The 26,709-nt window shown below is 35.9% G+C and overlaps 4 protein-coding genes and 1 non-coding gene across 6 annotated transcripts; 1 reads left to right on the top strand and 4 right to left on the bottom strand.

Moving 5' to 3' along the window:
- Positions 1–585: 585 nt before the first annotated feature.
- On the bottom strand, positions 586–2,664 carry LOC142641657 (U-box domain-containing protein 1-like). Its single transcript, XM_075816136.1, is given in 3 exon segments — positions 586–1,527; positions 1,530–2,210; positions 2,213–2,664. Coding segments are annotated over 3 exon segments (2,004 nt in total). The 5' UTR covers positions 2,619–2,664; the 3' UTR covers positions 586–610.
- Positions 2,665–10,879: 8,215 nt separating this feature from the next.
- On the bottom strand, positions 10,880–10,953 carry TRNAI-AAU (transfer RNA isoleucine (anticodon AAU)). Its single transcript has one exon. It is a non-coding gene; the product is annotated as a tRNA-Ile (tRNA).
- Positions 10,954–11,036: 83 nt separating this feature from the next.
- Positions 11,037–11,700, top strand: LOC142641021 (LOB domain-containing protein 21). Its single transcript, XM_075815373.1, has one exon. The coding sequence runs from the start codon at positions 11,066–11,068 to the stop codon at positions 11,600–11,602; it is 537 nt and encodes a 178-aa protein (XP_075671488.1). The 5' UTR covers positions 11,037–11,065; the 3' UTR covers positions 11,603–11,700.
- Positions 11,701–13,046: 1,346 nt separating this feature from the next.
- Positions 13,047–15,748, bottom strand: LOC142637881 (trihelix transcription factor ENAP1). 2 transcript variants are annotated; one of them, XM_075811838.1, is made up of 2 exons: positions 14,791–15,743; positions 13,047–13,382 (listed from the first exon to the last, which is right to left on the bottom strand). In XM_075811838.1, the coding sequence occupies exons 1-2, from the start codon at positions 15,491–15,493 to the stop codon at positions 13,369–13,371; spliced, it is 717 nt and encodes a 238-aa protein (XP_075667953.1). In that variant the 5' UTR covers positions 15,494–15,743; the 3' UTR covers positions 13,047–13,368. The 2 variants fall into 2 exon arrangements, with proteins under 2 accessions (XP_075667953.1, XP_075667952.1); XM_075811837.1 differs by lacking the exon at positions 13,047–13,382 and adding an exon at positions 13,423–13,701 and having other exon boundaries at positions 14,791–15,748.
- A 9,828-nt stretch (positions 15,749–25,576) lies between these two features.
- LOC142641120 (pentatricopeptide repeat-containing protein At2g40240, mitochondrial-like) lies at positions 25,577–26,709 on the bottom strand. The gene has a single exon (XM_075815511.1). The coding sequence runs from the start codon at positions 26,616–26,618 to the stop codon at positions 25,599–25,601; it is 1,020 nt and encodes a 339-aa protein (XP_075671626.1). The 5' UTR covers positions 26,619–26,709; the 3' UTR covers positions 25,577–25,598.

The following is a 26,709-nucleotide window of genomic DNA, read 5'->3' as shown; positions in this document are numbered from 1 at the left end:
AGTTTGAGCTGTTTTCTGAATTTACTCTCGTATAGCATCAAGCATTCTTGGAGCACTCAAACAACAAAGATAGAAGGAAGAGAGCAGTGGTCTTGAAGTAGATTTTACTGCTGAATGCCATTTTCAAATGACAAATAATCTATGCTTCGAGTTGGGAAAATGCAGAAGCTTATTTGTTGATCTTTTTACAATGAATTTTTGCACTTTGAATCATTTTGCTTTATCTTGGAAGTCGAATCAAACATCACCAATATGCTACACAATAGGATAACATTTTTCCCATATCCCTCTCATCTTGTGTTAGAACTTAATACCTTCTCTTATTAAAGGCTAATGGATACAAGCGCCGGTTAGCTATAAAGACCAGGGAGTTAACAGCAAGGTTGCTGCTTAGTGAATCCTTGAAGGATAATATTTGTTCTTCGGTCTCAAATGTAAAATTTCCTAGTTCAGAGCAATCCAGCCTGAGATGTTTTTGAACAGATTAGCATCCATGTGACTAAGTTTTGTCTTTGAGAATATCAATTACAGTATCAAATTGAACACCATACAAAATTAAACACCCATCAATATGATTCCCACAAATGTACATGACCTTTCTGTAATATTCTTATACTAACAATCCAACAGGATTGTGAGACTGAGGGCAACACCTGTTGAGTAATCTAAGCAGTGCATCCGCCTTTCTACGAGCTTTTGGGGACCCTTCGGCAGCCAAACTCTGAAGAGAGGGAATGCTTCTTGGGTTTATTAACAGACATCTTGCTACCTCCTCTCCTCCATCTTTACAAAGTCCCAATAGAAGAGTTATTGAATTCTCCTTCCCTTTGTAAGACCCAAATCTTAGCAGGTCAGTAAGAAGAGGCACCAGAACTCTACTCTTCCTTATCTCCTCCAGCCCTTGAGAGCAACCCAAAAGTAGAGCAAGTACTGCTAATGAATCATCTGTTATGCCCGCTTTGTCATCCATCAGCAAGTCAATTAGCACAGGAACTGCGCCAGCAACCACAACACCAATTTTGTTCGCATTATAGACTGCAAGATTAAAGAGTGCTGTTGCAGCATCTCTTTTTCCAGCTGGAGAGCCATCTCTCAGAAGCCCAACTAAGGCAGGAATCGCTCTAGGTCGAGCACCAATGGTCACCTTGCATTCATCTATCATTGACAGGCTGAAAATGGCTGCAGCAGCATTTTCTCTTGACTCCATAGTCTTCCCTGACTGTAACACATCCACTATGTTGTCAATTGCTCCAGCAGCCATTATTAGTATCTTGTTATTTTGGTAGAGGGAAAGGTTGAGCATGGCAGTGACAGCATTTTCTTGAATTCTTGGATCATGGGAACATAGTAGTGTCACCAAAAATGGAATAGCTCCTGCCTCAGCAATCATCCTGCGATTGTCCATGTCAGTTTTCGCAAGTAAGCGAAGTTCATATGCTGCCTGCCTCTGGATTTCTACTGAGCCAGTTGCTAGTTTCCCCACGAGAAACTCTGCTATCATTTTGACAGCATCAGCAACTGCTTTTGTTTTCCTTTGCTGTTTCCACTCTCCGAGTCTGAGAAAGATGATGCCTTATCTTCATTCAATGAAACATTGTTGTCCTGGCACCATTGGTGTTTCAGACTCTTCAATGCATAGTTGGGTATGAGGGCCATGTGGAGTAGCTTTTGCCCACTTTTTGGGCAGGTGTAATGCCCTGAATTGATCCACCGTGCAATCGAATTTCTATCATAAGTGTGTCCTGATGCTACGATCACAGAGTCTCTCATCAAGTCTAGTGTAATTGGGCAACGAAACTCATCGGGAATATTAGGAACAACAGAAGACTGAGAAGATGATGAATAATCATGATTCCTACTTATGAATGCAGACTGTTGCATACAGTCTTCTTTTGTTCTCTCACTTTGTTTATCATTGAAAATCATAGGTTTGGAAAACGAAATGAGAGAGATGAGACTGTTTATATTGGATACCACAATTAGTCCACCCGTTCCTGCTTGTTTCTTGGCTTCAAGCTCTAGCTTTAAAATTTCTTCTTCATAGTCATATGGATTTGTTAAGCCAATGCAGCTCAAAATCTCTTTCACTATTCCAAAGTCAATGAAGCCCTTGTTCTTGCTATTCTTCTCACTGGCCATTACTTGTAGCAGCAATTCTCTTCTTTGAAGTTCTAGAGGGTCAACGTAAGAATCTACCCTCTTCACCTGCTTAGCTCAACTTGCTCTCTAGTATCTGCTGATAAATCAAGCAAGCTTAGAGGTAGAATATCAAGTGCCCTCCCCATCTCCTTCACTAGCAAATAAAATTGATTTGAAACAAACTCTGTCTGTATAAGCCCCCAGACACAGCTTCCATCCTTGCACTCTTGGATCAAAGCCTTCACTCTCCGAATCACGCGGAAAAGCTCAGTGAGACATAGGATTGAAGAAGGCGGAATTGAGCCATTTGTGTCTTGAATCTCTTCAAACAATGAATAAAGAAGTTTGGTCCTTCTTATCATGGCTGATATATTTCTAACCTGTACACAAGGAAGCTTTTCCATAGAAGCAACTTCATTGGATATATGAACCAATGATTCTAGCAAAGACCCGCATGGCAATAGGCCTGAGGAGGCCATAGTTCAAGGAAAAGCAGCTGCCATGGTGGTATTAGTCTCAGTTTCAACACTGTGGCACTAGGTTTCTGCTCATTGTTATTATCAACAGTGCTTATATATATTTAAAGTCTTACACATAGTTTGAGCCTCGTCAAACTTGTATGTTCGGTGGTTTCTTTCTTTCTAGTCCCTTGTGAATATTTATATCAATATTTGGTTTGTCTAATTAGGGTGGCATGAGACTTGGCTAAAGGGAGTTTGGGACCTCTACTCTAGTATTGATTTTCTTTTTGACATTGCAACTTGAAATTTTTGCTAAATAAAGTAGTCAACAATCACAAGAAAATGGCTTTTACACTCATTCATTGATCCTACAATATCTATTATTTAGCAGAATGCATGGTACCCTTTTATTTGTTTGTGTTTTCATATTCTACTCTCAACTTGCAAGTGATGCACTGACAGCCGGGTTTGTTTGGTAATGTTAAATGATCTGCCTACTCTAATCTCTAATTTCAAACATTCAAGATGGTATCATGTTTATCACTTATATGAAAATATATGATTAAAGACAAAATTAATTCTAAATATTTTAATTAATATATGAAAAAAATACATAATTAATTATTAAAATATTTATTATATGAGGTTAGAAGGCTAAGCTAAGTATAAGAAATCAAACAAATCATTTTTATTACTTACAAGTGAAATGAAAAATTAATTAATGTAGAAGCATTAAAAGTATGATAATATATTATATACTACAAAAATTTTCAAATGTTCTATATGTCACCTAATTTTTTAAAAATATATTGTATGAAGTTTTTATTTTTAATCAACTTAAAAGTATTGGTGTTTACTCACTCTATCCTAAATTGTGTTTATAGCAAAAGCACTTTAGCAGAATTAAAGAAAACATTAAAAAAATAAATTCGCACATTGGTTGGATGTCCATAATATACTGTATATAACTTTTAAGGTTACATACATGGTTGGGGATGTCCATAATATACTGTATATAACTTTAAGGTTACATATAGTACATATAAGAATTTTGCTTGATTATATTATATGAGTTAGAAATATTTTTAGAAGACTTGTGATTCTTGATCTTCTATATGTATTATTTCTCTCACAAGTCACAACATAGATCCTATAATGTGGAATTTATATATTATAAGAGAAAAGATGCATGTGTCGCGTATAAAATGTTTATTGCATTACTCATAGGCTCGTAGTATTGCATACATTCTTTGACTTTGATATATTAGAAGCAAATTTTGTAAGATATATTGTAAATCCAAACCAATTAATCACTATATTATATAGAAGAATTTAAGTTAAAGAATCAATCATACGCAAGTCTTCTATGTATTGAAATAATTAAACACACATGCCTTGAAGCATTTAAGCACGCATGCAGCAGTCTTGATGGTACTAAAATCTTTGTTTATTAATTGGAAAAAGTTTGGCTCCAAATATGTTTGGAGTTATCTTATTACAACCTATTAAATGACAATTGAAGAAATTATTCATGTGTAATTTTAGTTACATGACTTTTTAAATGAATCATATAACTTGTTTGAATTCTAAATAATAGACATGAATAACTTTATAATTTGTCACATAATGGGTTGAAACAAATAACTTCAAATATGTTTGGAGCCATGCGTATTGAAACAATTAAACACGCAAGCATAAAGTCTTGATGCTCCTAAAATCTTTGTTTATTAATTGAAAAAAATTTAGCTCCAAACATGTTTGGATCTATCTTATTCCAACCTACTAAATGACAATTGAAGAAATCATTCAAGTATAGTTTTATTTACATGACTTTTTTAATGAATCGTGTAAATTGTTTAAATTCTAAATAATACACATATACAGCTTTATAATTTGTCACATAATGGGTTGGAAATGATAATTCCAAATATGTTTGAAGCTACATGTATTGAAACAATTAAACAAGCAAGCATAAAGCCTTGATGCTCCTAAAATCTTTGTTTATTAATTGGATAATGTTTGGCTCCAAACATATTTAGAATTATCTTATTCCAACCTACTAAATGACAATTGAAGGAATCATCCATGTATAGTTTTATTTACATTACTTTTTTTAATAAAACATGTAACTTATTTAAATTCTAAATAATACACATGAATAGCCTTATAATTTGTCACAAAATTAGTTGAAAAAGATAACGCCAAATATGTTTGGAACCACATTTTGTTCTTATTAATTCTTGAATTATATGATGGAACAAATAAAAATATATAGAAGAAAAAAAAAAAGAAGCGGTCAAATTTATCTCTCTCTCCCTCTTCTTATTTATTTATTTTTTCCTTCTCATCTAATATATTTATGAGAGCTAAACAAAAATTATTTGACTGGGCTGCCTACTGAAACGGATTGTCTGTTTGGTTTATGTGCAATAAGTCGAAAATTTTGAAGCCACTTCAAAATGTATTTTTCTTATATAAGTTTTCTTGTTATTAGTTTACTGTTTTTGGAGATCTCAAAGAGGATATCAGTCAACATCTCGACGAGTGTGCGCAATACAATATATATATATATATATATTACTTTCCCGTATAAGAAAAAAGAATGAAAAGCACGTAATAATATTAAATATTAATTAATATTATTCTAAAAAATATTAATTAACATCATAATGACTCACATCTTTTATATAGTTTACTTTTAATCATATTTTTGGCTTTTAAAATTTGGGATTATCATCATTATTCTTTTTACATTTCAAAATTTTTATTTTAACACTTCGTATTTGATTATATTTTTATATTGTTCACGTTGTTTGCTTCCGTTAATAATTTGATGACACTTAAGGTCCGTTTGGATAGAACTTATTGCTGAAAATTGAAAACTAAAAACTGAAAACACTGTAGCAAAATAAATTTTTAATGTGTAAAAAAACACTGTTCACTCTTTTTTATCGTTCATATGCGCCTCGCCTTGTTCATGTCCCATGAACAGTGCACCAAGCGCTAGTCTTTAAAAAAAAAAAAAAAACGCAAATGCAACAGGTAAACGGGGATCCAAACGGGCACTTAGCATTATATAAATAATGTGTCTTAATAAACACCACTTATCTGATATTTAACCGCCATATTATAATTTAATTGGACAGGGAGAGAGGGAGAAGGAGTAGAGGAGAGTAGTATCCACTTCCTCTCCCTCATAAAGATTAAAGATACAAATGAAATTTTCAATAATAAAGGGTGAAAATGAAAATAACCACAAGCTTTCAAAAAAAAAAAAACAAAAAGAAGAAGAAGAAGAAGAAGAAGAGTATTATACTCTTTGGAGTTACCCTCACTTTTATTGTGCGAGACAATTAAATGGCTTAATTCAATTTTAATTCCCATGACCAGCCCAAATGTTGACTAGACATGGGCCAAGCTTTGTGGGAATTCATACAGCAAAACTTTAGGATGGATTATCCTATCCTGATTCACCATGGGCCAACCTTTTTAGCCATTCATAAAACTTTGATACTTTTTCATGTTGTTACTCAATGGAACACACTTTTTTTCCCCTCTTTAAAACTGCTTGCATCTTTTTTAGTTTGCTCAAGCTAAACCACAATAAAATCTTTCAAGCCAATGCTGAAACCCATTTTTGACCTCTCATCTCTCTCTAATGAAGCCCATCTCTTTAGGATCCGTTTGGATACCGCTGAAAACTAAAAATACTGTAACAAAATAATTTTTCAATGTGTGAATAGAGCTGTGTGACATATTTTTATTGAAAAAATTGCTGAAAAGTGAGATTTGTGGATCCCGTAAACAGTATGTGGGACCCACTGGTGTGACATATTTCAGTGCAAATGCTGGAGTTCAAAGAGGTAATGAGAGATGTTCACTTGCATTTCAATTATAAAAAAAAAAAAGGAAAAACGCAGACGCCAGTATCCAAACCAACATTTAGCCTCTCTCACACACACACACAGAATGTATAGCCTCATTCTCACAACTCACAAGTCAAGTATCCAAACGTGCAGATAGCTTTATCAATTATAATCAAGTGCCCCAAAGCCAAAACATGGTGGAGTTGAAACTTGAAAGCAATTCACACACCAAAGTCAAGCAACAGTTGATCACAATTCACACCACATTGTAACCAAAAAAACAAAGATCAACCAAAGTGGAACTCTATCGTCTCCAATCATTCATTCTTGGGGCGGCCCGTTTTCCTCACTCTAATAAAAGTCTAAATTACTCATAACCCCCATTCTCCCATTACGCGCGTGAAAGTCACCATCCGTTCATCCTTCATCCATCTAGTGGTCCTAGAATTTTTGTAATTCAGGCAACAGCGCGTGAGAAAGATTTTGAGCCTTCCATTTTGGGTTTCTGTCTTGTGGGAAAACGACGGGCAATACACAAGTGGGCTCTTGAGGGAAGCAATAAGCATTATCAGCTTTGTCCCTTTTCTGAGCTTTTTTTTTTTCTCATTTCTCTACCACCAAACTTTTGAAGTGACATTTTCACTTTCCTCTTTGATGAATGCTGAGCAGGGAGTACAAGCAATGATAATTAAAGTGATACTAGTCTATTAACAAAAACAAATTCTAGATTTTGAAATTTTACCTACAATCATTTATGAGACATATATTATATATGACCTCATAATTATCAAAGAAAACTTATTTTTTCTTTGAAAGTTTATTTTTTGGTTGCTAAAATGTTTGTTGAAAAAGGCTTATAAATTATGATGTGTTTGGATAAGTTTTTAGATTCCAAATTATTTTAGTTCTTAAAATTTTAAATTTTTTTTATATTAATCCATAAATTTCTTAAAACATTTATAAATTAATAATTTCGTCCATGCGTCTTTAGAATCATTATGTAATGTGTGTCTGATTAATAGAGTGTATTATGGTGTAAATAAATTTCTTTTATATAACATAATTGCTGTTTGTAGCACGTGTTTCCTATTGAATTAATAAATTTTTAAAAAAAAAATCCATTCTCCACCGACGACATCCCCATCGTCACTGTCTCAATTAGCCAAAACATTCAACTAGTTTCACCACAACATAGTCCAAAAACCCTTCTCATTTTGTTCTTAGAACCATTAATGTGATTTTTATTATTGATGATGCAAAGAATTCTAGAGGGCCACTTGTCCAAACGAGAGTTTTGGAAGACCTACAAAAAAGATCATTTAATTAAAGAATACTGGTATAGTACTTGCCTAATAATACTTAAGTTAAAATTCACTAAAACTCAATTTACGAAAAGTAACAGTTTTTTTAGTGTCTTTTTCCCCTAATACTTTAGAGTGGATGTGGACTAGTGTTTATATATGGATCATTCATTACCACTTCCTCCTTGATTTCCTTCATTTCTTGGAGTCACAGCATAATTGATGTGATTCCATTTAAAGGAGGCATGAGTCTTCGGATTCTTGCACGTAGCTGAAGATTGTGGATTGGTGGAGAAAAGATTACGCACTTTAGTTACAAATACTTTGGATAAAAATATTATTAGATGGATCAGAGTGGAAAAATGTTAGAATTGCAACTTTTACCACAAATTATTTACATGGTAAGTTATAAATGAAGGAGTAAAAATAATGGGTTCACAACTTCACCACTCATTACTCCATTTGTGGATAAATTGTGGTCCTAGCATTAATTGATCAAAGTATCCTCAAAACAAATTTCTTGCTTGATTGACCGATATGCTGGGCAAGTCTTGGATGGACAAAAGTGAGGAGGAAGAGTCTTTGGGAGTAAACGATCGAGATAAAAATAAAATGATACAATTAATACCCATCAATTGTCACGGCTTTGAAAAATAAAAGAAACGAGAAAAATGTTTTTATTTCATATAAAAAAAATCTTATATTATCAAAACACATGTAATTTATGGTCTCGCCTAGTCATCTAACATATTAAACATGAGAATAATTATAAGCTACAAATGTTGGACTAGTGCTAGAAAGTAGAAACCATGACATTACGTTCATGTTAAAGAAACTAATGGCATTGAACTCTTATTATAACTTTTTTTTTCTTGGATTTTGTTTTATAAATGCACAAAAATATTTTCCTCGAAAATTTCACCTTCCATTCTGCAATATTTTAAAAAAACAAAGAGGAAATACAAAAACTTGTTTTTGGAGAGGACATAACATTTTACTATTTTTGTCAGAGGGTTTTTATTTATTTATTTATTATTATTATTATTATTGTTGTTGTTGAGCAGTATTTGGCTGATTTTAGAGCAACCACATTAGCTCGTGTAAAAGATTCCGTCTATTTTACATAAAAAACCTACTTTTAAGATTTTACACATTCACTTATACAAAACACCCACATCAGTTCATCTATCCTACTATCTCTATTAATTAAATAATCAATTTCCTCAAATTTTTTATTATTTCTCTCAACTAATAAACGTGCGCCTCTCTGATTCATTTCTCTCTCTCTCTCTCTCTCTCTCTCTCTCTCTCTCTCTCTCTTCATTTCTCTTTCATTTCTCTTTCGCTCTCTCTCTACCCATTTCAGATCAACTCTCTCTCTCGATCAACTCTCCGATCCGCTCCGATCCACTCGCTCCGAGCTTCGATCCACTCCGATACGCTCCGATCCACTCACTCCGAGCTCCAATCCACTCCGATACGCTCCGATCCACGCTCCGATCTACTCTCATTAGCTCCGATCCGAGCTCCGATCTACTCTCCCTAGCTCCAATCCGCGAGCTCCGAGCTCCTATCTACTCTCCTTAGCTCCGATCCAAGCTCCGACCACTTCGATCCACGCTCTGATCTACTCTCCCTAGCTCCGTTCTGCTCCAATCCACGAGCTCCGAGCTCCGATCCAGTCAAGCACCGATCAAGCACTGATCTGTGTTTGTGTATCTTCTTTTTTTTTTTTTTTTTTTTTTGAGCAAGTGTGTCTGTGTTGATTTTTTGTGTGGATGTGTTTGTGTGTGGGTGTGTTTGTGTGCATCTGAGGAAAAGGAAGAGGACAAGGAGTTGAGTTTTAGCTGGGTTTGTTGAGCACGGAAAGGAGAGAGAAAAAAAGGAGCGAACGGAAATAATAAAATAATGGGATAAACGAGCTACAGTAACCGTGTTAATATACACGGTTACTGTAACTCGGTGATGGATTTACAAAATTTTAGATATTTTTAAACTCACTGATGTGGATGTTTTTTTGCTCAAAATGTGTAAAATTAGTAGTTATATTTATTTTAGAAACTTTTACATCCACTGATGTAGATGCTCTTAGCAATGCAAACAGATGTTTCACCTGGGACTTTCTTTTTCTTTTCCTCATATAGTTAATGGGGGTGGAAAGGGAAAAAAAAAACTATTAGAGAAAAAGAACACAAAACCAGCATGGCCTATTACTTTATCTTTGGCTCCACTATCTCGTGCAGATTCCTAACTTGCACTCTCCGGGTTGCCTCTTGTGGATAAATCCAACCTCCTTTAGGAGTGGTTTTACTTTTCTTGTGAAATTTCTTTTCTTCAATCAAATGAAGCATCTCATCTTTGTTGATGAACTATCATGTCTCTCTCAAAGTTACCAATTCAAATTATGCTGTCCCATGTTCAATTATTTTGAGCCCCTTTTCGGTTCCACCTCAAGTAAAAAATAATAATTTTATTTTTCTTTTTTATCACTTAAAAAAAAAAAAAGTGATAGAATCATAGAGTTGTAAATTTGGTGAGAACCCTCATGAAAGTTGCCCAAATAAAGCTACACTCATCTTTGTTGATGAACTATCATGTCTTTCTTTTGAGATAAAAAACTGTCAAGTCTTTCTCACGGTTACTAGTATAAATTTTGTGTTCAATTATTTGAGCCCTTTCCACTTTAAGTTCAAAATTAATTGACCAAAATATATTAATGATTCCATAAATATTAGCCTATAAGAAATTTTAGTTTCTAAAATGAAATGACCTGACTGAATTTAAGACTGACACATCATTGCTTTACAAGGACTAAAAACAATTATTTTAAGTTTTAGACACTAAAATTGTTTATGGGCTAAACTTTAGGGATCAAATATGTTTTTTAGCCAAAGTAATTTACCACTTAATTTTATTTTTTTAAAAAAATTAGACACTAAAATTGTTTATGGTTAACCTTTAGGGATCAATTGTAAATTTAAGCCAAAGTATATAAAAAAAATAGACACAAAATTGTTTATCAGTTGGGCTAAACTTTAGGGATCAATTGTGTCTTAAAAAATTAGACTCTAAAATTGCTTATAGGTTGGGCTAAAATTTAGGGTTTAAAAAATGGCCCATGCAGGTCTCGAACCTGCGACCTTCGCGTTATTAGCACGACGCTCTAACCAACTGAGCTAATAGGCCTGCACATTAACAGCAACTTGTAAAATGAAATTCAATACAAGAATCGCAAGCCTATATATAGCTGATGGTGTCGAAGTGAGAAGGATAGGACATAAGTGGATGTACTGAAACCATGAAGAGTCATGAGCCCCGTTCAAGTTCTTCTTGTGCAGCTTGCAAATTCTTGAAAAGAAGATGCACCCCCAACTGTATATTTGCACCTTATTTTCGCTCCGATGAGCCAAAGAAATTTGCCAAAGTTCACAAGGTGTTTGGAGCAAGCAATGTAAGCAAGATCCTCATTGAAGTGCCAGAGGAGCAGCGTGAGGACACGGTGAATTCACTTGCATATGAGGCCGAGGCAAGGCTTAGAGACCCAGTTTATGGTTGCATTGGTGCCATAGCTTTGTTGCAAAGAAAGATGGTTGAGCTTCAACATGAACTAGCCATTGCTAGAGCCCGTCTGGCTCGTTATGCAGCTGTTGCTTCATCATCATCAACACCACCTTCTTTATCATCTTCAACTATCTTGGATGATCGCATTAGCAAGGCTCCTTGCCCTGATGCTTTTTCTTGCAATGGACTGAGTTATAGTTTCAGCCAGAGTCCATCTGATTTGAGCCGATATGGACCAGTGAATGATTTTGGCCAAATCCCATATGTATTATGATCTGTGATTCATGATTTATGCTTTCTCATGATAATTTGATGAACGTGGCTTTAAATTTATGTTCTTAATCAAGAATTGAGTAAATATTTCATTATCACCTAGAGAGTTAGAATGCTCCTTCTAAGGTTGGATTGAGTCATGTGATAAGATACAACTAGCATATTTTTATATACGTCCATTTCAAAGTCCTAATTCCAGAAATTGATAAAAATTGTGCTGTTGTACACGCAAGACCTAGCCAGAGTAAATACCAAATTACCAATATGATCCACTTTGATTCAGCAAGGGATCATATATTCATATTGCAGCTACTGCAAAACTTTTGGCATAATTTCTTTAACATAAATTGTTATCAATTCCGCGATCGTATATGTCCATTTCAGGAATCATATATTCTATTGTTTTCAAATTCCGCGATCTGAATTGCTATCTTATCCTCTGACCAGAGTGCAACAGAAGGCAGAGCAGCTTGAGCACTCAATCTTGCTGCGACCAACATATCTCAGCATTAATTTCCAATGAAAGACAATAATACATTTTGGCCTTGCACGTTTGAAAGTAGGATTTAGTAAGAGTCGGTGCTCACTGTTTTCATGCAACAAAGAGCATTGGCTATGATTTCACTAACCCCACAACGTGCCATCAACATTTTTTTGTTGCGATGCGAATCCAAAGTTTCTCGTTAGTCTAAAGTGAATCTCAAATCCTGTATTGGTTACCAAAACAACGAATTAACAATTTCCTACGCACCGAATTTCTTGTCCGCTACTAATGACTAATTAGTGTGTTGGAAATGTTCAGCAATTGATCAAACTAATTGCCATTTGGAGGGATAGAAACTCTACTGCTTAACCTAACAAGACTTCAAAACATTTGGAGAGAGTGTGTAACTTAGCAATGGAAAAGGCTTAAACCCTTCAAAACATTCTCAGCATTAAATGGTAATCAGGAGATTAATATGCAACACATAGAAAAATGTAAAATACCACAGTTGCTGACAAGTTTATAGTTCCTTCTTAGCCAAAAAAATAATTTCTTACTTTTTTTTACCAAATTACAGCTTTGTTAGTTTCCATTAGACATACCTCCAGTGTTAGTCAATAACTACCACACACAAAAAAAAAAAAAAAGTAGATTTTATTTTGTCATTTAAATATCCAGATATCTCAAGTGACTAGAACTTAAGTTAAATTTTAACGGATAAAACTTTGGTAAGTTCCTTAGATGCAGTATATTAGATCCCCAATTAAATTTAAACGCATCGTTGCATTGGATTTAATTGTCCTTGAAAAAAAAACATTGTTTTGTGTTTCACTGGTCAATGAAATCATATTTTTACCTAATATATTGTATTTGTACCTAAGTTTTGCCCTAATTTTATTTTTATCATAATGAGCAGGTGCTGCATAAAGCCATAAACATAATCCACAGGACCACAGACAAGTTAAAGCAACATCACTTTACTTCATGTGAGAAACAGGCATCCCATTCCTCCGCACTTCACAACAGAAACTTTGAGATCTATGGATAAAGAAAGTAGCATAATCACACGGTAATTACAAAACACAAGTACAGGATATGTGACAAAACAACTAATCATGTACACTGAATATTACAACAATTATACAACACTGCCACATCATGTTCAAAAGCTTTCATGGACAACATGTCTTTTAAACAGAAGAGCTGGAAAGCATGTTTCAAAAAGAGATCACGAGGCTGTACTTCCCCACTTCAAGAACGAAAAGCATTCGTGCAATCTCAGCTTATAACTTCTTCCCTGTTTAAGGTATGCAAATTCACAAAAAGAACCTGATTAGACTAATTGGAGGGTTATGCCAAGTCTATCAGCATCATGAACTTTAATACACATAGAAGAGATGGCCTTAAGCTGCACTCGCAGATTTAAGCAATAAACAACTAACTAGAAACAATGATAAAGGAAGAAATTAGAAGATAGTCCACATTAAGTTCTGTTTTCTCTTTGGTTTTCCCCACTTTTCTGGTTTTCGCAAGGAGATCAAATACCATGACGCAAACTCTTGAAGTTCATCTGCTATCAGTAACAACTCTCTAAAGTGGGTATACAGAGAGCACTTCTGCATTTAGAATAGAACGAAATTATGGGTACTAATTAACTTAACCCAACATAAGTATACAATGATACTACATTAAAATTTGTTTATAGGTTATGCCATGATCCCAGGTGTCAAAGAAACAGGTTTACAACATTCATCTATCTTGCAAAATTTCAATCACAGAAAGGTAAAAATATTTAGCAATGCAGGTGACTATAATTAGCCATGCAGGCTTTAGATGCGTACTCTTGTCTCAAAACCAAATCGACAAGACAAATTACCTGGGTGATTCAATCTCATCAAATTCTGATCATGCGCTCTCTGACTTGAAAGTCATTCCAATCAAATTCCTATCAAATCAACATAAGCCCCAGCTTCATGTGATCATGTCCTCTCTGGCTTAAAATTCCCATCATGTCTCAAAAGTTTTAAAGTCATCACAGCTTCAAATTACAAGAGACACAATTCAGGAAAATTGGGACTTTGCCGCCAACCTGAGCCCTGGCAAATTGCCCGAAACCAAACAAAACCCTACCTCAGGCTACAATTACATTAGGTTTTGATAGTGCATGTCAAATTTGAGCTGTTCAACTGTCTTCCAGGCCAAACCTCGATAATGGACCAACATTGGGTTCTCTCTTAGTGGCTTCACCAATGGCCTCAATGAGATTGAACACCATCAAACACATAAATCCAAAACTTCAATTCGCTACATTCTCGTTTAAGTAAAGCGATAAAATAAGAATTGTAATCTCATATTTCCGGGACGAACAAAACTCATAAAAAAAAAATTAAGGAAAATTCATTTGATACTATTTAAAAAAATAAGAAACACTTATACCCTTTGAGCATAATATCAAACTCACATTAAATCATTGAGAAGTACAGGAAAATCCAAATCATTCCTTCTCATACACTGCCACACTACTCTCTTCTTTGTACATTAGTTTCATAATGCCCACAAACACCACCACACAAATCCAAATTTCTCACTTTTATTCATTAAAAAATAAATAAATAAAAAGGTCCAAATTGCTCACAAATTAAATCAAGAAAAATACGAATCACTAAACAAATACGCGAAAACTGAGTCTTTTACAAAATTATCACCTGAGCTCGGCGAGTACTTAGCTCGCTTCGATTTCTCGATCTCCAATTGAGCATCCATGAACATGTTCATCCTCTGAAACTCAAGGTCCTTAGTGAACTCCATCCTCTGCTTCTCCAACTCCATCATCTGTTGCTGCTTCGAGCTCTCAATCCTCTCATATATCTCCCCGAACTTCAATATCGCTCTCGCCAATTCTTTACACGCAGCTCCATCAGAGAAATCCGCGCTCTCCACTCTATTCTTCCTCACTACGACGTCGTCTTCATCACTGTCGGTGGGGGTAGGGTTAGGGTTCGATTTGGGCTTAACGGTGAAAGTAACGGTGGTGGGTTTCTTGTTGACGGCGTTAGCGGCGCCGATGAGAGAGTGGAGACGGTAATAAAACGGCCACTTTGACGGCGGCGGTTTGGCCTTCTCCACCTTGTACTTCTTCTTCAACGTGTCGATGCGGTTCTTGCACTGGATGTCGGTCTTACGTGGCTTGACGCCGTTTTGACGGTTGTTGACGGCGTCGGCGACTTCCTTCCAATCTTTCTGACGGAGGTTACCTCTGTTAAGTTGGACGTAACGGTCACCCCACGCATCGATTAGAGTCTCCGTCGCTCCTTCGCTCCAACAGTCCTCGCGTCCCCCTCCTCCTCCGCCGCCGGATCCGGATCCGGAGCTGGGTCGGGTGGCGTGGCGCGGACCCGGGCGCTCCATTTAGGGAGATGGGTCGGAGGCTTGAGTGGGTTTGGGGATTGAGAGAGAGAGAGAAATGGTGAGAGAGAGAGAGTGAAGAAGAAGCATCGGATTCTGACTCAAAGGGAAATTGGCCGTGCATTTTTTGTGACCGGCGGTGACGTCAGCTCCCGTAATGGGGTTGGACGGGAACGACTTTATTTTAGTTAATTAGTTATAATCTAATGTCTTTTCTCGTTTATTTTTCTTCGACATGTGATACCAAAATTATAATGTCTCTTTCTTTGTGTGTGGATTTTTTTGGCGGTTAATTCTAGATTCTTTTTGGTTGGTTACTTAGAATGTCACATTGTTAATTTGTTACTAGGTAACATGTCACAAGTAACCTGAATAGGAGAGGCTTGTTAATTTGTTAAGGTTTTTATGAGTATTGGGTGGGGAAATTTTTTACTACCTTGTCTTTTTAGTGCATTATTGTTAGATTTTGTAAGATATTTTTACACCAAATTCAATGCTTGTTTGTACATTTGGGAACCAATTTTCTTGTTTGTCCTTTCCTTCAAAATAACTTCAACTTGAGGACAATACTTTTTTAAATATCTACCTATTTGCCGTTGTAATGCAATAAAATTCACAATTTTTTGGAACTGTCTGTCAAAGCTATAGTACTAAACTACTAATTGCTATAAAAATAAAAAAAATAAAAAAGGGCTATAGTAGTACTAAATTTCTAAAATTCTAAATGCTATAAAGGAGTGTCGATATCAAGCTCAAATGCCTCTACCTAACGTTTTGACATTTCTTGTGTATCTATAATATTCAAAAGTTCAAATCTCTCATATTCTATTATAATTATTGATTTTTTTTTATAAAATTAAAATATAAAAAAAAAAGTTGCCTCTAGCCCTCTACGGCTCTACCCCTTTGTTTCAACTTTCAAGATTTTTTTTTTTTTCTCTAACAAAAAAAATTTCAAGAGATTTCATTGTATTGTTATGGGGTTTGAGAATTATGAGAGTTCTAGGAAAAGAGACATCTCTGAGGATTTAACAACACAGACTTTTAGTTTTGTGCATACTGCCCGTACGAAATTTGAATTAGGGCTTAAGCTTTGGATTTGAAGAGGGTCAAATTTTGGGCTCATGTGATGCTGGTAGGCATCGTTGGGCAAGCCCATTTGGCTATTACTTTAGATAGACCCCGTGGAGGAGCTTGAAGAGTTCCTCTTTAAGATGACTTATTATATTGGATTTGGATGGAAAGCCCATTTGTACGGGCTTATACAGAATTAATCTGGTTGATTGTTTGGATGACCTAGAATGTTGAGTTCTAATTTCTAAATACAATTCCCATCCTGCTCAAGCATCAATTTTAACTTCAAATTTTTTTTGAGAAATTAGTAATGTAATAAGATGTGAGCTTTCACAATTTTAAAAAGCATGATTGTGAGGCGATGGGCACAAATGTTGTAGGTGTGGTAGAGTGGCCAAAGCTGAAGTTCACTTGTTTTTAAGGCGTGGCTTGGTGAGATATTAGGGTGGTTCAATCAATTGGGATCTATGAATAGATAAGGTTAATGCATATTGCAAACTCTAAATATTTATTTTATTAAGGCTTTTGAATAAGGAGGGTTTCCAAATATCACATCATTCTTTTTGCAGTTGTGGCGATGAATAATATTATCTTCTATCTAGGAGTGCCATATATATATATATATATACACACGAACAAATGAACCTTTCAATCAATCCTAGCTAGTAGTTTGATTCAACAAATTCATATGGATTGTTAGAGATTTTAAGGAAAGACACATGGATCATAACTTTGAAAACCAAATTTATAGAAAGCTTCAATGGTAATGACCATGTTGCTCTAGGTGGAAAGTGAATGTTGATGCTGTTGAAATCTCACACAAGCTCGAGGTTCTACAATGGCGGATTGACAATCAGAGAGAGAGAGAGAGAGAGAGTATGAGAGAATAAATCAATGTGTATGATAAATATCTGCCCTTGTTCTTTATATAATGAGAACAGAGGAGCGGGAAAACTAGTAACAGAATAACCAACTACTAACAAACTACCTAACCAATGAAAATATGACAAGTGGCAAAACTATACAACTAACAACTAACTACTCTATGCTATACACTGCATAAATGACTTGCTGTTTTATGCAATACTAAAATATCTATTACTAAATTGTAGGTAGCTTAAGCAGAAAATAAACTTGAACTACTATGCTTCATCTCTCAGCTTCTAACACTCCCCCTCAAGATGAACTATATATAATAATCATGTTCATCTTGGAAAGCAAGTGGAAGAATTGCTTATGCCCTAGAGCTTTGGTGAAGAAATCTGCAATCTGATGCTGTGTAGGAAGATGAAATGCTTTAATAATTCCATCTTCAATCTTTTCTCGAATAAAATGACAATTAATTTCGATATGCTTTGTTATCTTAGGAAACACAGGGTTTGCAGCAATGTAGAGAGCTACCTTGCTATCACAATAGAGAAAAACAGGTTGTGTATGATTCAAACCAAAAGTTTTGAGCAAAGCAATAAGCCAAACAACCTCACTAGTTACTGTTGCCAGGGATCTATACTTTGATTCAACAGAAGATCATGACACCACTTGTTGTTTCTTACATTTCCAAGAAATCAGTGAATCACCTAAAAACACACAAAACCCTGAGATTGATTTTCTAAAGTTAGGGCATGCTGCCTAGTTAGCATCACAATAAGACTTCAATTGCAATTCTGAGCTTGCAAACAAAAACAAGCCTTGTCCTGGTGTCTTCTTTAAGTATTTGAGGATTCTATAAGCAGCTTGAACATGAGGCACTTTAGGTGAACTCATGAACTGACTGAGTTTGTGGACTGAAAAACAAATGTTAGGCCTTGTAAGTATCAGATAAAGAAGCTTTCCTATGAGTCTCCTATACAATGAAGGATCTGGAACATCATCCCCAACTGTACTACTAAATTTAGCTGATTGTTCCATAGGAATGCTTGCTAGCTTACAAGCTAACATGCCTGCATCAGATAGAAGCTCAAGAGTGTATTTTCTTTGACATAATGAAATACCTTTTGAAGTTCTTGCTACCTTAAGACCTAGGAAATATTTCAAAGTTCCCGAATCTTTAAGTTTGAATTTGCTATCTAGAAACTGTTTAAACACATTCACATCATCCATATCATTGCTTGCAATAAGTATGTCATCAACATATACAAGAATGATGATAATAGAACCTCCCTTAACTCTGGTGAAGACAGAGTAGTCAGACTTAGATTGAATAAAACCTTGATCCACAATAGTAGAAGACAACTTTGCAAACCATTGTCTACTAGCCTGCTTAAGCCCATAAAAAGACTTAGTAAGTCTATAAACCTCCCCCTTGTTGCCAAACCTAGGTGGAGGAAGCATGTAAACCTCCTTATGTAAGTCTCCATGTAAGAAAGCATTATTGACATCTAACTGAGTTAGATGCCAACCATGAACAGCAACAAGAGCCAAGAGAGTTTTGACTGTTACAAACTTCACCATAGGAGAGAAAATCTAATAGAAGTCTATACCTTCTGTTTGAGTGAAGCCTTTAGCCACTAGTCTTGCCTTATACCTTTCAACAGAACCATCAGCCTTTAACTTGATTTTGTACACCCACTTACACCCTATAGGTACCTTACCAGGAGGAAGCTTGCACATAACCCAAGTATTATTACCTTTAAGTGCATCAATCTCAGCTTTCATGGCTTTAAGCCATTTAGGATCAGTCAAATCATAAGCATAAGAGTCAAGTTCTTTAGCAATGGTTAAGGCAAGGGCAAAAGATTTATGAGAACAAGAAAGTTTGGCATATGACAAAGTTGAGGCAATGGAAAAGAGAATACCTGAATCACTGGAAGTAGTGGAATCATTTGACTGAGGGAGAGAAACTAAGGCAAACACATGTGTAGAAGCCAAGCTGCAGTGGTAATCCTGAAGATAGCTAGGAGGTTTTATAACTCTAGAAGACTGCCTAATAGGATGAGCAACAGGTGGAGACTAAGGAGGATCACAAGGCAGATTAGAGGAGTCAGAATCATGGTAGAAAAGGTTAGGAAACTCATCAGAAGGAACAGCTAAATCTGTGGTTAAATAAGGAGTAAACTCTACTGAAGAAAAGGAAGGGCTATAATCTGGTATGATAGGTTGAGAAGGAAACATAGAATGGGAAGAAGGAATAGAGAAGGACTTAGACTTTGAAATGCAATGCTTGAAGGGAAAAATGGATTCTTTGAAAACAACTTCTCTAGAAAGAAAACAAGTTTTAGTAGCCAAATCATAAACCTTATAGCCCTTAGTAGCAAAAGGATAACCAAGGAATAGACATGGCTTAGCCCTGGCGTCAAACTTGGTTCTATCTCTAGACAAGGTAGAAGCAAAACATAAGCATCCAAAAATCCTTAAATGAGCATAAGAAGGTGAATGTCCTAATAGTTTCTCATACGAAGTGACATTGTTTAAAAGTGGATTAGGCAACTTATTAATCAAATAGGTGGCTATGAGAACACAATCACCCCAGAACTTTAAAGGCAAATTTGCTTGAAACCTTAAAGCTATAGCCATAGTGAGAAGATATTGGTGTTTTCTATCAACAACTGAGTTTTGCTGAGGGGTTTCCACACAAGAAAGTTGGTGAACGATCCCTTTAGAAGCATAAAAGGAAGTTAAAGAAAACTCAGGACCATTGTCTAACCCAATGACCTTGATAGGAAGCTTAAACTGAGTAAGTATCAGATTATAAAAGGATTGAATTAAAAAGAAGCTTCTGACTTATGTTTCATCAGGAAAACCTAGGTGCACCTACTATAGTCATCCATTAGTGTGAGAAAATACTTAGACCCATTTAGAGATGGTGTGGAATAAGGTCCCCAGATATCAACATGTATTAAGTCAAAACATGCAGATGAATGAGAAACAGGTGTAGGAAAAGATAACCTCTTTTGCTTAGCAAGTGGACAGATGGAACAATCAAATGCTTTGTTATTGGAAGCAATAGGTACAAAAGATTGCAACAAATCAAGTCTTTGGGCAAAAGGATGACCTAATCTACAATGCCAGAAACTAGTTTTGTCAATAGCATCCATATTACAAGAATTAAGAGCTGTTACATGTGAAAAAGAGGAAGAAAGCTTGAAAAGTGCATCAGAAACACAAGTTGGTAAACCATTTGGCAAGCTGCTTTGCAATGTGTAAAGTCCTCCTTGTTTTCTACCCAACCCAATCATCTTCCAGAGCTATAAGTCCTAAATGAAATAGTATAATGAAAGGAAAATACAATAAGAAGTAGAATGTTGGGTTAGTTTACTGATAGAAATCAGATTAAAAGAAAAGGTAGGAATGCAAAACACATTTTCTAGAGTTAAAGTAGGTGAGAGTTGTACAGTTCCAATGTGGGTGACCTTAGCCATATCTCCATTAGGTAATCTAACACAAATGTGGACTATGGAAGTGATTGAGGTGAAAAATGTTAAAGAATGGACCATATGATCTGTGGCCCCACTATCAAGAATCCAATCAGTGTACAAAATGTGAGAAGTATTGACAGTAGAAGAAAAAATTGAATACTCAAGAGATGGAACAGACCATATACTTGATAGCTCATGTCCTTGAAGGTCAACTGAAGGCTGAGTGATGATATTAGCAACTTGATGAGTATTTGCAGCAACCTCTGGTGGTGCTTGAGTACCAAAGTGGCATTGAGAGTTCAGCAAATCAAGCAATTGCTAATATTTTGATTAAGTGAGATTGACACCTTCACAAGTATTATCCTCAACATGAACAACATTTTTAGCAAATGGTGTTGAAGTAGCAGCAACTTGACCCTTATTGGCCTTGAACTTATAACCAGGAGGGTATCCATGCAACTTATAGCATTTATCAACCACATGACCCATTGCACCACACTGAGTGCATTGAGGCCTTCCTGATTTGGACTTAGAAAAATTCTTTGCTGCTAATGCTGCTGCTAAAGCAGCTGCTGTGTCAATTTGCATCTTCTTGGCAGCACCAACTGTCCTCTGCTTCTCATCTTGAAGTATAAGAGAGAACACCTTGCTTAATGGGGGAATAGGTTCCATAAGAAAAATTTGTCCTCAAATTGTTGCATAAGTATCATTCAACCCCGTCAAGAATGACATAGTACAATCCTCAGCTTGATGACCACAAGTACAAGTTATGTAATTGACAAATTCATCCCAAAGTCCCTTGAACTTAGTGTAATAAGCATTATGTCAAAGAACTCACTTCTTTTCTTAACTCAAAAATTCTGGGACCATTACCCTGTGAATACCTATACTGCTGGTCAACCCAAACTTCCCTTGCAGTATTGAAATACACCACACTAGGTTGCAACTCCTTAAAGATAGAGTTGAACAACTAGGCCAAAATCATGCTATTACACTTACACCAAGCTATATAATGAGGATGATTCATAGACTAGGGCTTTGGTATAGTACCATCAATGAAGCCTAGCTTGGTTTTGGCATCTAAGGTGATAAGAACTGCCTTTCTCCAAGTATTATAATTCTCCTTAATCAGGTGTTGAATCACAAGAGACATACCAGAGTTGTCACTACTAGACAAGAAATAGGGACTAGATGGATTTTCCCATGGTTAAACAGTTGGGACAGAGGCCCTAGAGGCACTATCAGTCATTCTCAATTCAATTAAGATCTAGATTCAAAATCCACAAATCAATTAAACAGCAAGACAAGAATTGATTTTGTAGAAATCGATACTATCGTATACAAAACCAACTCAGAATTTGTTGAACAACCAATCACTAAGATCAATCCAAGACCTTGATGAATGAAGAAGTAAAACCACAGAATTCACAAACTAGAAATTGCAAACCTTAAATCAAGAGTCTTAATTTGCTATTGTGAATGAAAGAATCAAGATTTCACTCTATTATCGTATACAAAAGAAATCAAGATTCTGGAAGAAAGAAACTGGTGCATAAATCAAGAGAAATGCACAAGGAAAATAATTCCTACTTGATTTGAAGAAAGCACCAAAGAAAACAAAGGAATTGAACTAATTAGCTCAGAGGGTACCAGATTGAAGACTCTCCAAAATTAGTTCAGCTCTAATACCATGTTGAAATCTCACACAAGCTCGAGGTTCTACAATGGCAGATTGACAATCACACACACAAAGAGAAAGAGAATGCGAGAGAGAAAGTATGAGAGAATGAATCATCGTGTATGATAAATATATCCCCTGTTTTTTATATAATGAGAACAGAGGAGCGGGAAAACTAGTAACAGAATAACCAACTACTAAAAAACTACCTAACCAATGACAATATGACAAGAGGCAAAACTGTACAACTAACAACTAACTACTCTGTGCTATACACTGCATAAACGATATGCCTTTTATGCAATACTAAAATATCTATTACTAAAATGTAGGTAGCTTAAGCAGAAAATAAACTTGAACTACTATGCTTCATCTCTTAGCTTCTAATAGATGCTTGCCAGTCAAATGGTAAATCGAGGAATGATGTAGGGCAGTAGGTGAATGCTTGAAAGCTTGAGCTTTATAATTAATGTTAGTGTAGGAGAAACTCTAAATGTGTTTCAAGTGTAAAAATAGGTAATTAAATCTTTATTGAAGGGTGAACTAGTTGGGAATGCTCTCCTAAAGCCTGCAGAGCAATCAATTTTACATCATTTATGACTTTGTAGCTAGAGTCTTTGTCGACTGGACATGGACCAAGCTTTGTAGCATTTATAATGTACTGAGACACTGCAGTATCAAAGAACCAAAAACAAAGTCAGGGAAGGAGAAGAAGAAAATAGAATACAACTAACCAATGGGGTATTGTCACCTCACCCCGCATTTTATCTACTCCCATACTCATTTCTCCTTTATCATGATTTTCCTCTCCTTCTATTTATAAGATTGTAACTCCTCTCCTATGAAGCACGGGTGCGTTTTCGGATTCGGGTGCGGGTGCGGGTACGGGTGCGGCGGGGTGCAACGATTAAAAAATTATTTAAAATATTTTTATTTATATTTTCTATATATTGTTAAGCATACTTTTTCATATAATTGTAAATATATATCAAATAATACAAAGTATTTAGTCATTACATAAAAAAGATTTATAACAAATCACTATTCATAACAAGGCTTAACAGAGTATCTATATCTATATAAGTATATATATATATATATATATATATATATATATATATATATATATATATATATATATATATATATATATATTATTCTCTCTTTAGTCATTGCACTCTAAAACCGGCCCCACCTACCAATTCTTTTATGTATTTCTCTATCTTCACTTTCTTACATATTCCCTTCCTTTTTCTCTTAAGTCCTATCTCTACCAAATCCTAATATTTCCACATCCCAATTCCCGAATCCCAAATCTCATCCTAGCCGTGTATTCAAAATTTTCTTTGAAGTTCCCTTCTTCTTTTTAGCTTTTTGGACTTTAGTTCTCTAAACAGTCTAGATTCTCTTCTTCCTGATGGTAGTCTGCTACTGGTCTCTATCTCCCTCTCCTCTCCTGTTATAGTCAGCTCCAAAGAGTGCCTCTACTTGTGCTGCAGAATTCTCTTCAAGAAATGCTTGAGCTAATCTCTTTTCTAGAAACTTTCAGAGACAAGGATAAAATAAAAGGAGAGACAATGGCTTTGAGTTTAGAGTTTAGACCCAGCTGAAGGAGAAACAGTGTGGCTTTTAGTTTAGAGTTAGCAAGAAGACGAAATAGGTAGGTTCAAAAAGGGAAAAGGATGCCAATATTGGCCAATTTCAGCCAAAATTGGCGCGAATCGGCCCATATCAGCTTGAGTCAGCGCGTATCGACGCGAATTGAAAAACAAAAGGCGAATCAGTGCGTCGGAAGAGTGCCGCCGTGTCACTGTGAGTCTGGTGTGGGTGCAGCAGCCCTAGAGGCGCACCCGTGCTTTCTAACTTCTCTAATTGATAAATTGGCTTTCAAGTTCTCTTAAGTCTCATCGTCTCTTTTATTTCTTGTTCTCATCAGCCAAAACAAAACCAGCTTGCTCATTCCCTCCGGTAGCCCATGACTTCTATTATGAAATTGCATTTAACAAGATTGAACTTGGTACCCCCCCCCCCCTTCCCCCCAAAAAGCCAAATTAATTTATTTCAATTAATGATCTTAATTGGGGAGACATGATTAGGATTAGAATTTAAAAAAATATGTATAAACATGAAATCAAATTCTCATGATCTATTAATTCATTGGAAAACCATCCATGAATTAACAAAATTACCTTAAGCAACTACAAAATATCTAGAAAAGAATTTTGTAGAAATCTTTGAACCAAACAAAAGACAAAGAGAAAACAATGAAATTCCTACGTTCTATTATTAGTTGCTTTCTTAAAAAAAGTGTATATGGTTATATATAATTATATAGCATAAATGTTGTCTTATAAGAGACAAACTAAAAGATAAGAAGGAATTTCTAAAAATAAGATATATCCTTGTAATAATAATAATAATAATAATGTTCCAACACTACAAGCAATATATTGGCCAACTCTACTTTATTTTCTTTGCTTTTCCTACCTTCCTTTCAAATTTATAAGAAAATTTAGTACCAACCAACCATTGGGCTGGTCACGAGTCTAATGATTGAGAAATACTAAGGGTGTGTTTGGATACAGCTTATTTTACTGAAACTGAAAAATTATTACTGAAAGTATTGTATATAATGGTAAAAGTTAGTTGAAATACTACAATGGGCCATGAATAATGTCAAACAGTGTAATGAGACCCATAAATAATAGAAAAATAAGCTGAATAATTAAATAATTTTAATTTTTCATCTCTACTCAAACGCGCACTAACAAGTCAAATTAATTATTTATATATTTTAACTAATTACAAATCAATATATACTTCTGAAATCATTTACTCCGCGACACTAACTGCCGTATGCAGTTATGGTATTAGCATATAAGTGTATTTTCTTATCTCATTCACTTCTCATGTATGTATGTATGTATGTATGTATGTATGTATGCGTGTGTGTTTCTCAACAAATATATACTTCCGAAATTAAGATTAACTTCTAACAAGTCTAATTAATTATTTTAACATTTTGATCTTTACAATTCATTTGGTACAAATCCTTCAATTTTTCACCCATCTCCAAACCCCTTTTCTTCATTTCCTCCACTACCAACTTAGCCTCATCAAACCTCCGCAACTCGATGAACCTGCTAGCCAAACACCCAAAGTTGTTCTTGTCGAGCCACGTGTCCTTCCCAGCAAAACATCTCACAAACTTCACAGCCTGTGCGTTATAGCCCATCCCCAACAGAGCTCTTATCACGTACATGTGTGTAGACAACAGCATCGGAACTCCATCATCCACCATGCTCCTCAGCACCACCAAAGCGCCATCAACCTTTCCCGCCTTACACGCGCCCAAAACCAGCGCGTCGTACGTACGCGTATCGGCACTAACTCCTTCCCGAACCATTTTAGTCAGCAAATCAGCCGCCGAATTCACATCACCGTTGAAACAATAAGCCATCAGAAAGTAATTATAAGCCGTCAGATCTGGCGGGATCTGAAACTCTCTCATCATCTCCACCACGCGCCACGCGCTTTCCATTTCCTTCTTCTTGGTGAGAACGTTGAGAATGGGGTGGAAAGTACACGCGTTCAAACCGTACTCCCCACTCGCCATCGTCTCGACCACGCGCAGCGCCCCGTCGATTTGATTCAGCTTGCAAAGACGAGCGACGAGCGAATCGTACGCGCTCTTCCGAGCGAAACCCTTGTCGAGGCGAGCGAGTGTATTTGTTGTGAGCTCGTCGAGCAGTAACGACAGGGTGGGCACGTCATTGTTGGTGATGAACTTGAAGGTGTTGGTGGTGTTGAAGCAACCGTCCTTCACGCGCTTGTTGAGGAGGTGGCGGAGCGTGTCGAAGTCTCTGTCACGGCCGGCGGAGATGACAAGGTCGTCGTAATAGGCCGATGTGGGTACATCAGGAAATGGCTCAGGGTTTAAGGTTTTGAAAAAACGGGTCGTAATGGAGAGGATAGAGAGGGAATTATGGGGTTTGTGTGGGAGTTTTCGGAAAAGTGACATTGCTGAGGGTTTAACAGATCAGAGTTTTGAGACGTAGGGAAATTGAATTAGGGTTTAAGCTTTCTATTGAAGAAGCTCGAACAATGAAAAA

Source organism: Castanea sativa, chromosome 6 (assembly GCF_040712315.1).
Source record: "Castanea sativa cultivar Marrone di Chiusa Pesio chromosome 6, ASM4071231v1".
In the NCBI taxonomy this organism is placed as follows: Eukaryota; Viridiplantae; Streptophyta; class Magnoliopsida; order Fagales; family Fagaceae; genus Castanea; species Castanea sativa.
The sequence above is the reverse complement of the archived record's forward strand: the minus strand, read 5'-3'. Positions and strand labels throughout refer to the sequence as shown.

What these genes read in the sequence shown, in the direction of transcription:
- LOC142637881 (XM_075811837.1), bottom strand. Translation starts at nt 15,493, where the DNA reads ATGGAGCGCCCGGGTCCGCGCCACGCCACCCGACCCAGCTCCGGATCC. An exon ending in TAAGTACTCGCCGAGCTCAG is followed by an intron (nt 13,702 to 14,790) that starts GTGATAATTTTG and finishes TTCTAAATGCAG; the next exon opens with AAGTGCTCTCTGTATACCCA.
- LOC142641120 (XM_075815511.1), bottom strand. Translation starts at nt 26,618, where the DNA reads ATGTCACTTTTCCGAAAACTCCCACACAAACCCCATAATTCCCTCTCT.
- LOC142641021 (XM_075815373.1), top strand. Translation starts at nt 11,066, where the DNA reads ATGAAGAGTCATGAGCCCCGTTCAAGTTCTTCTTGTGCAGCTTGCAAA.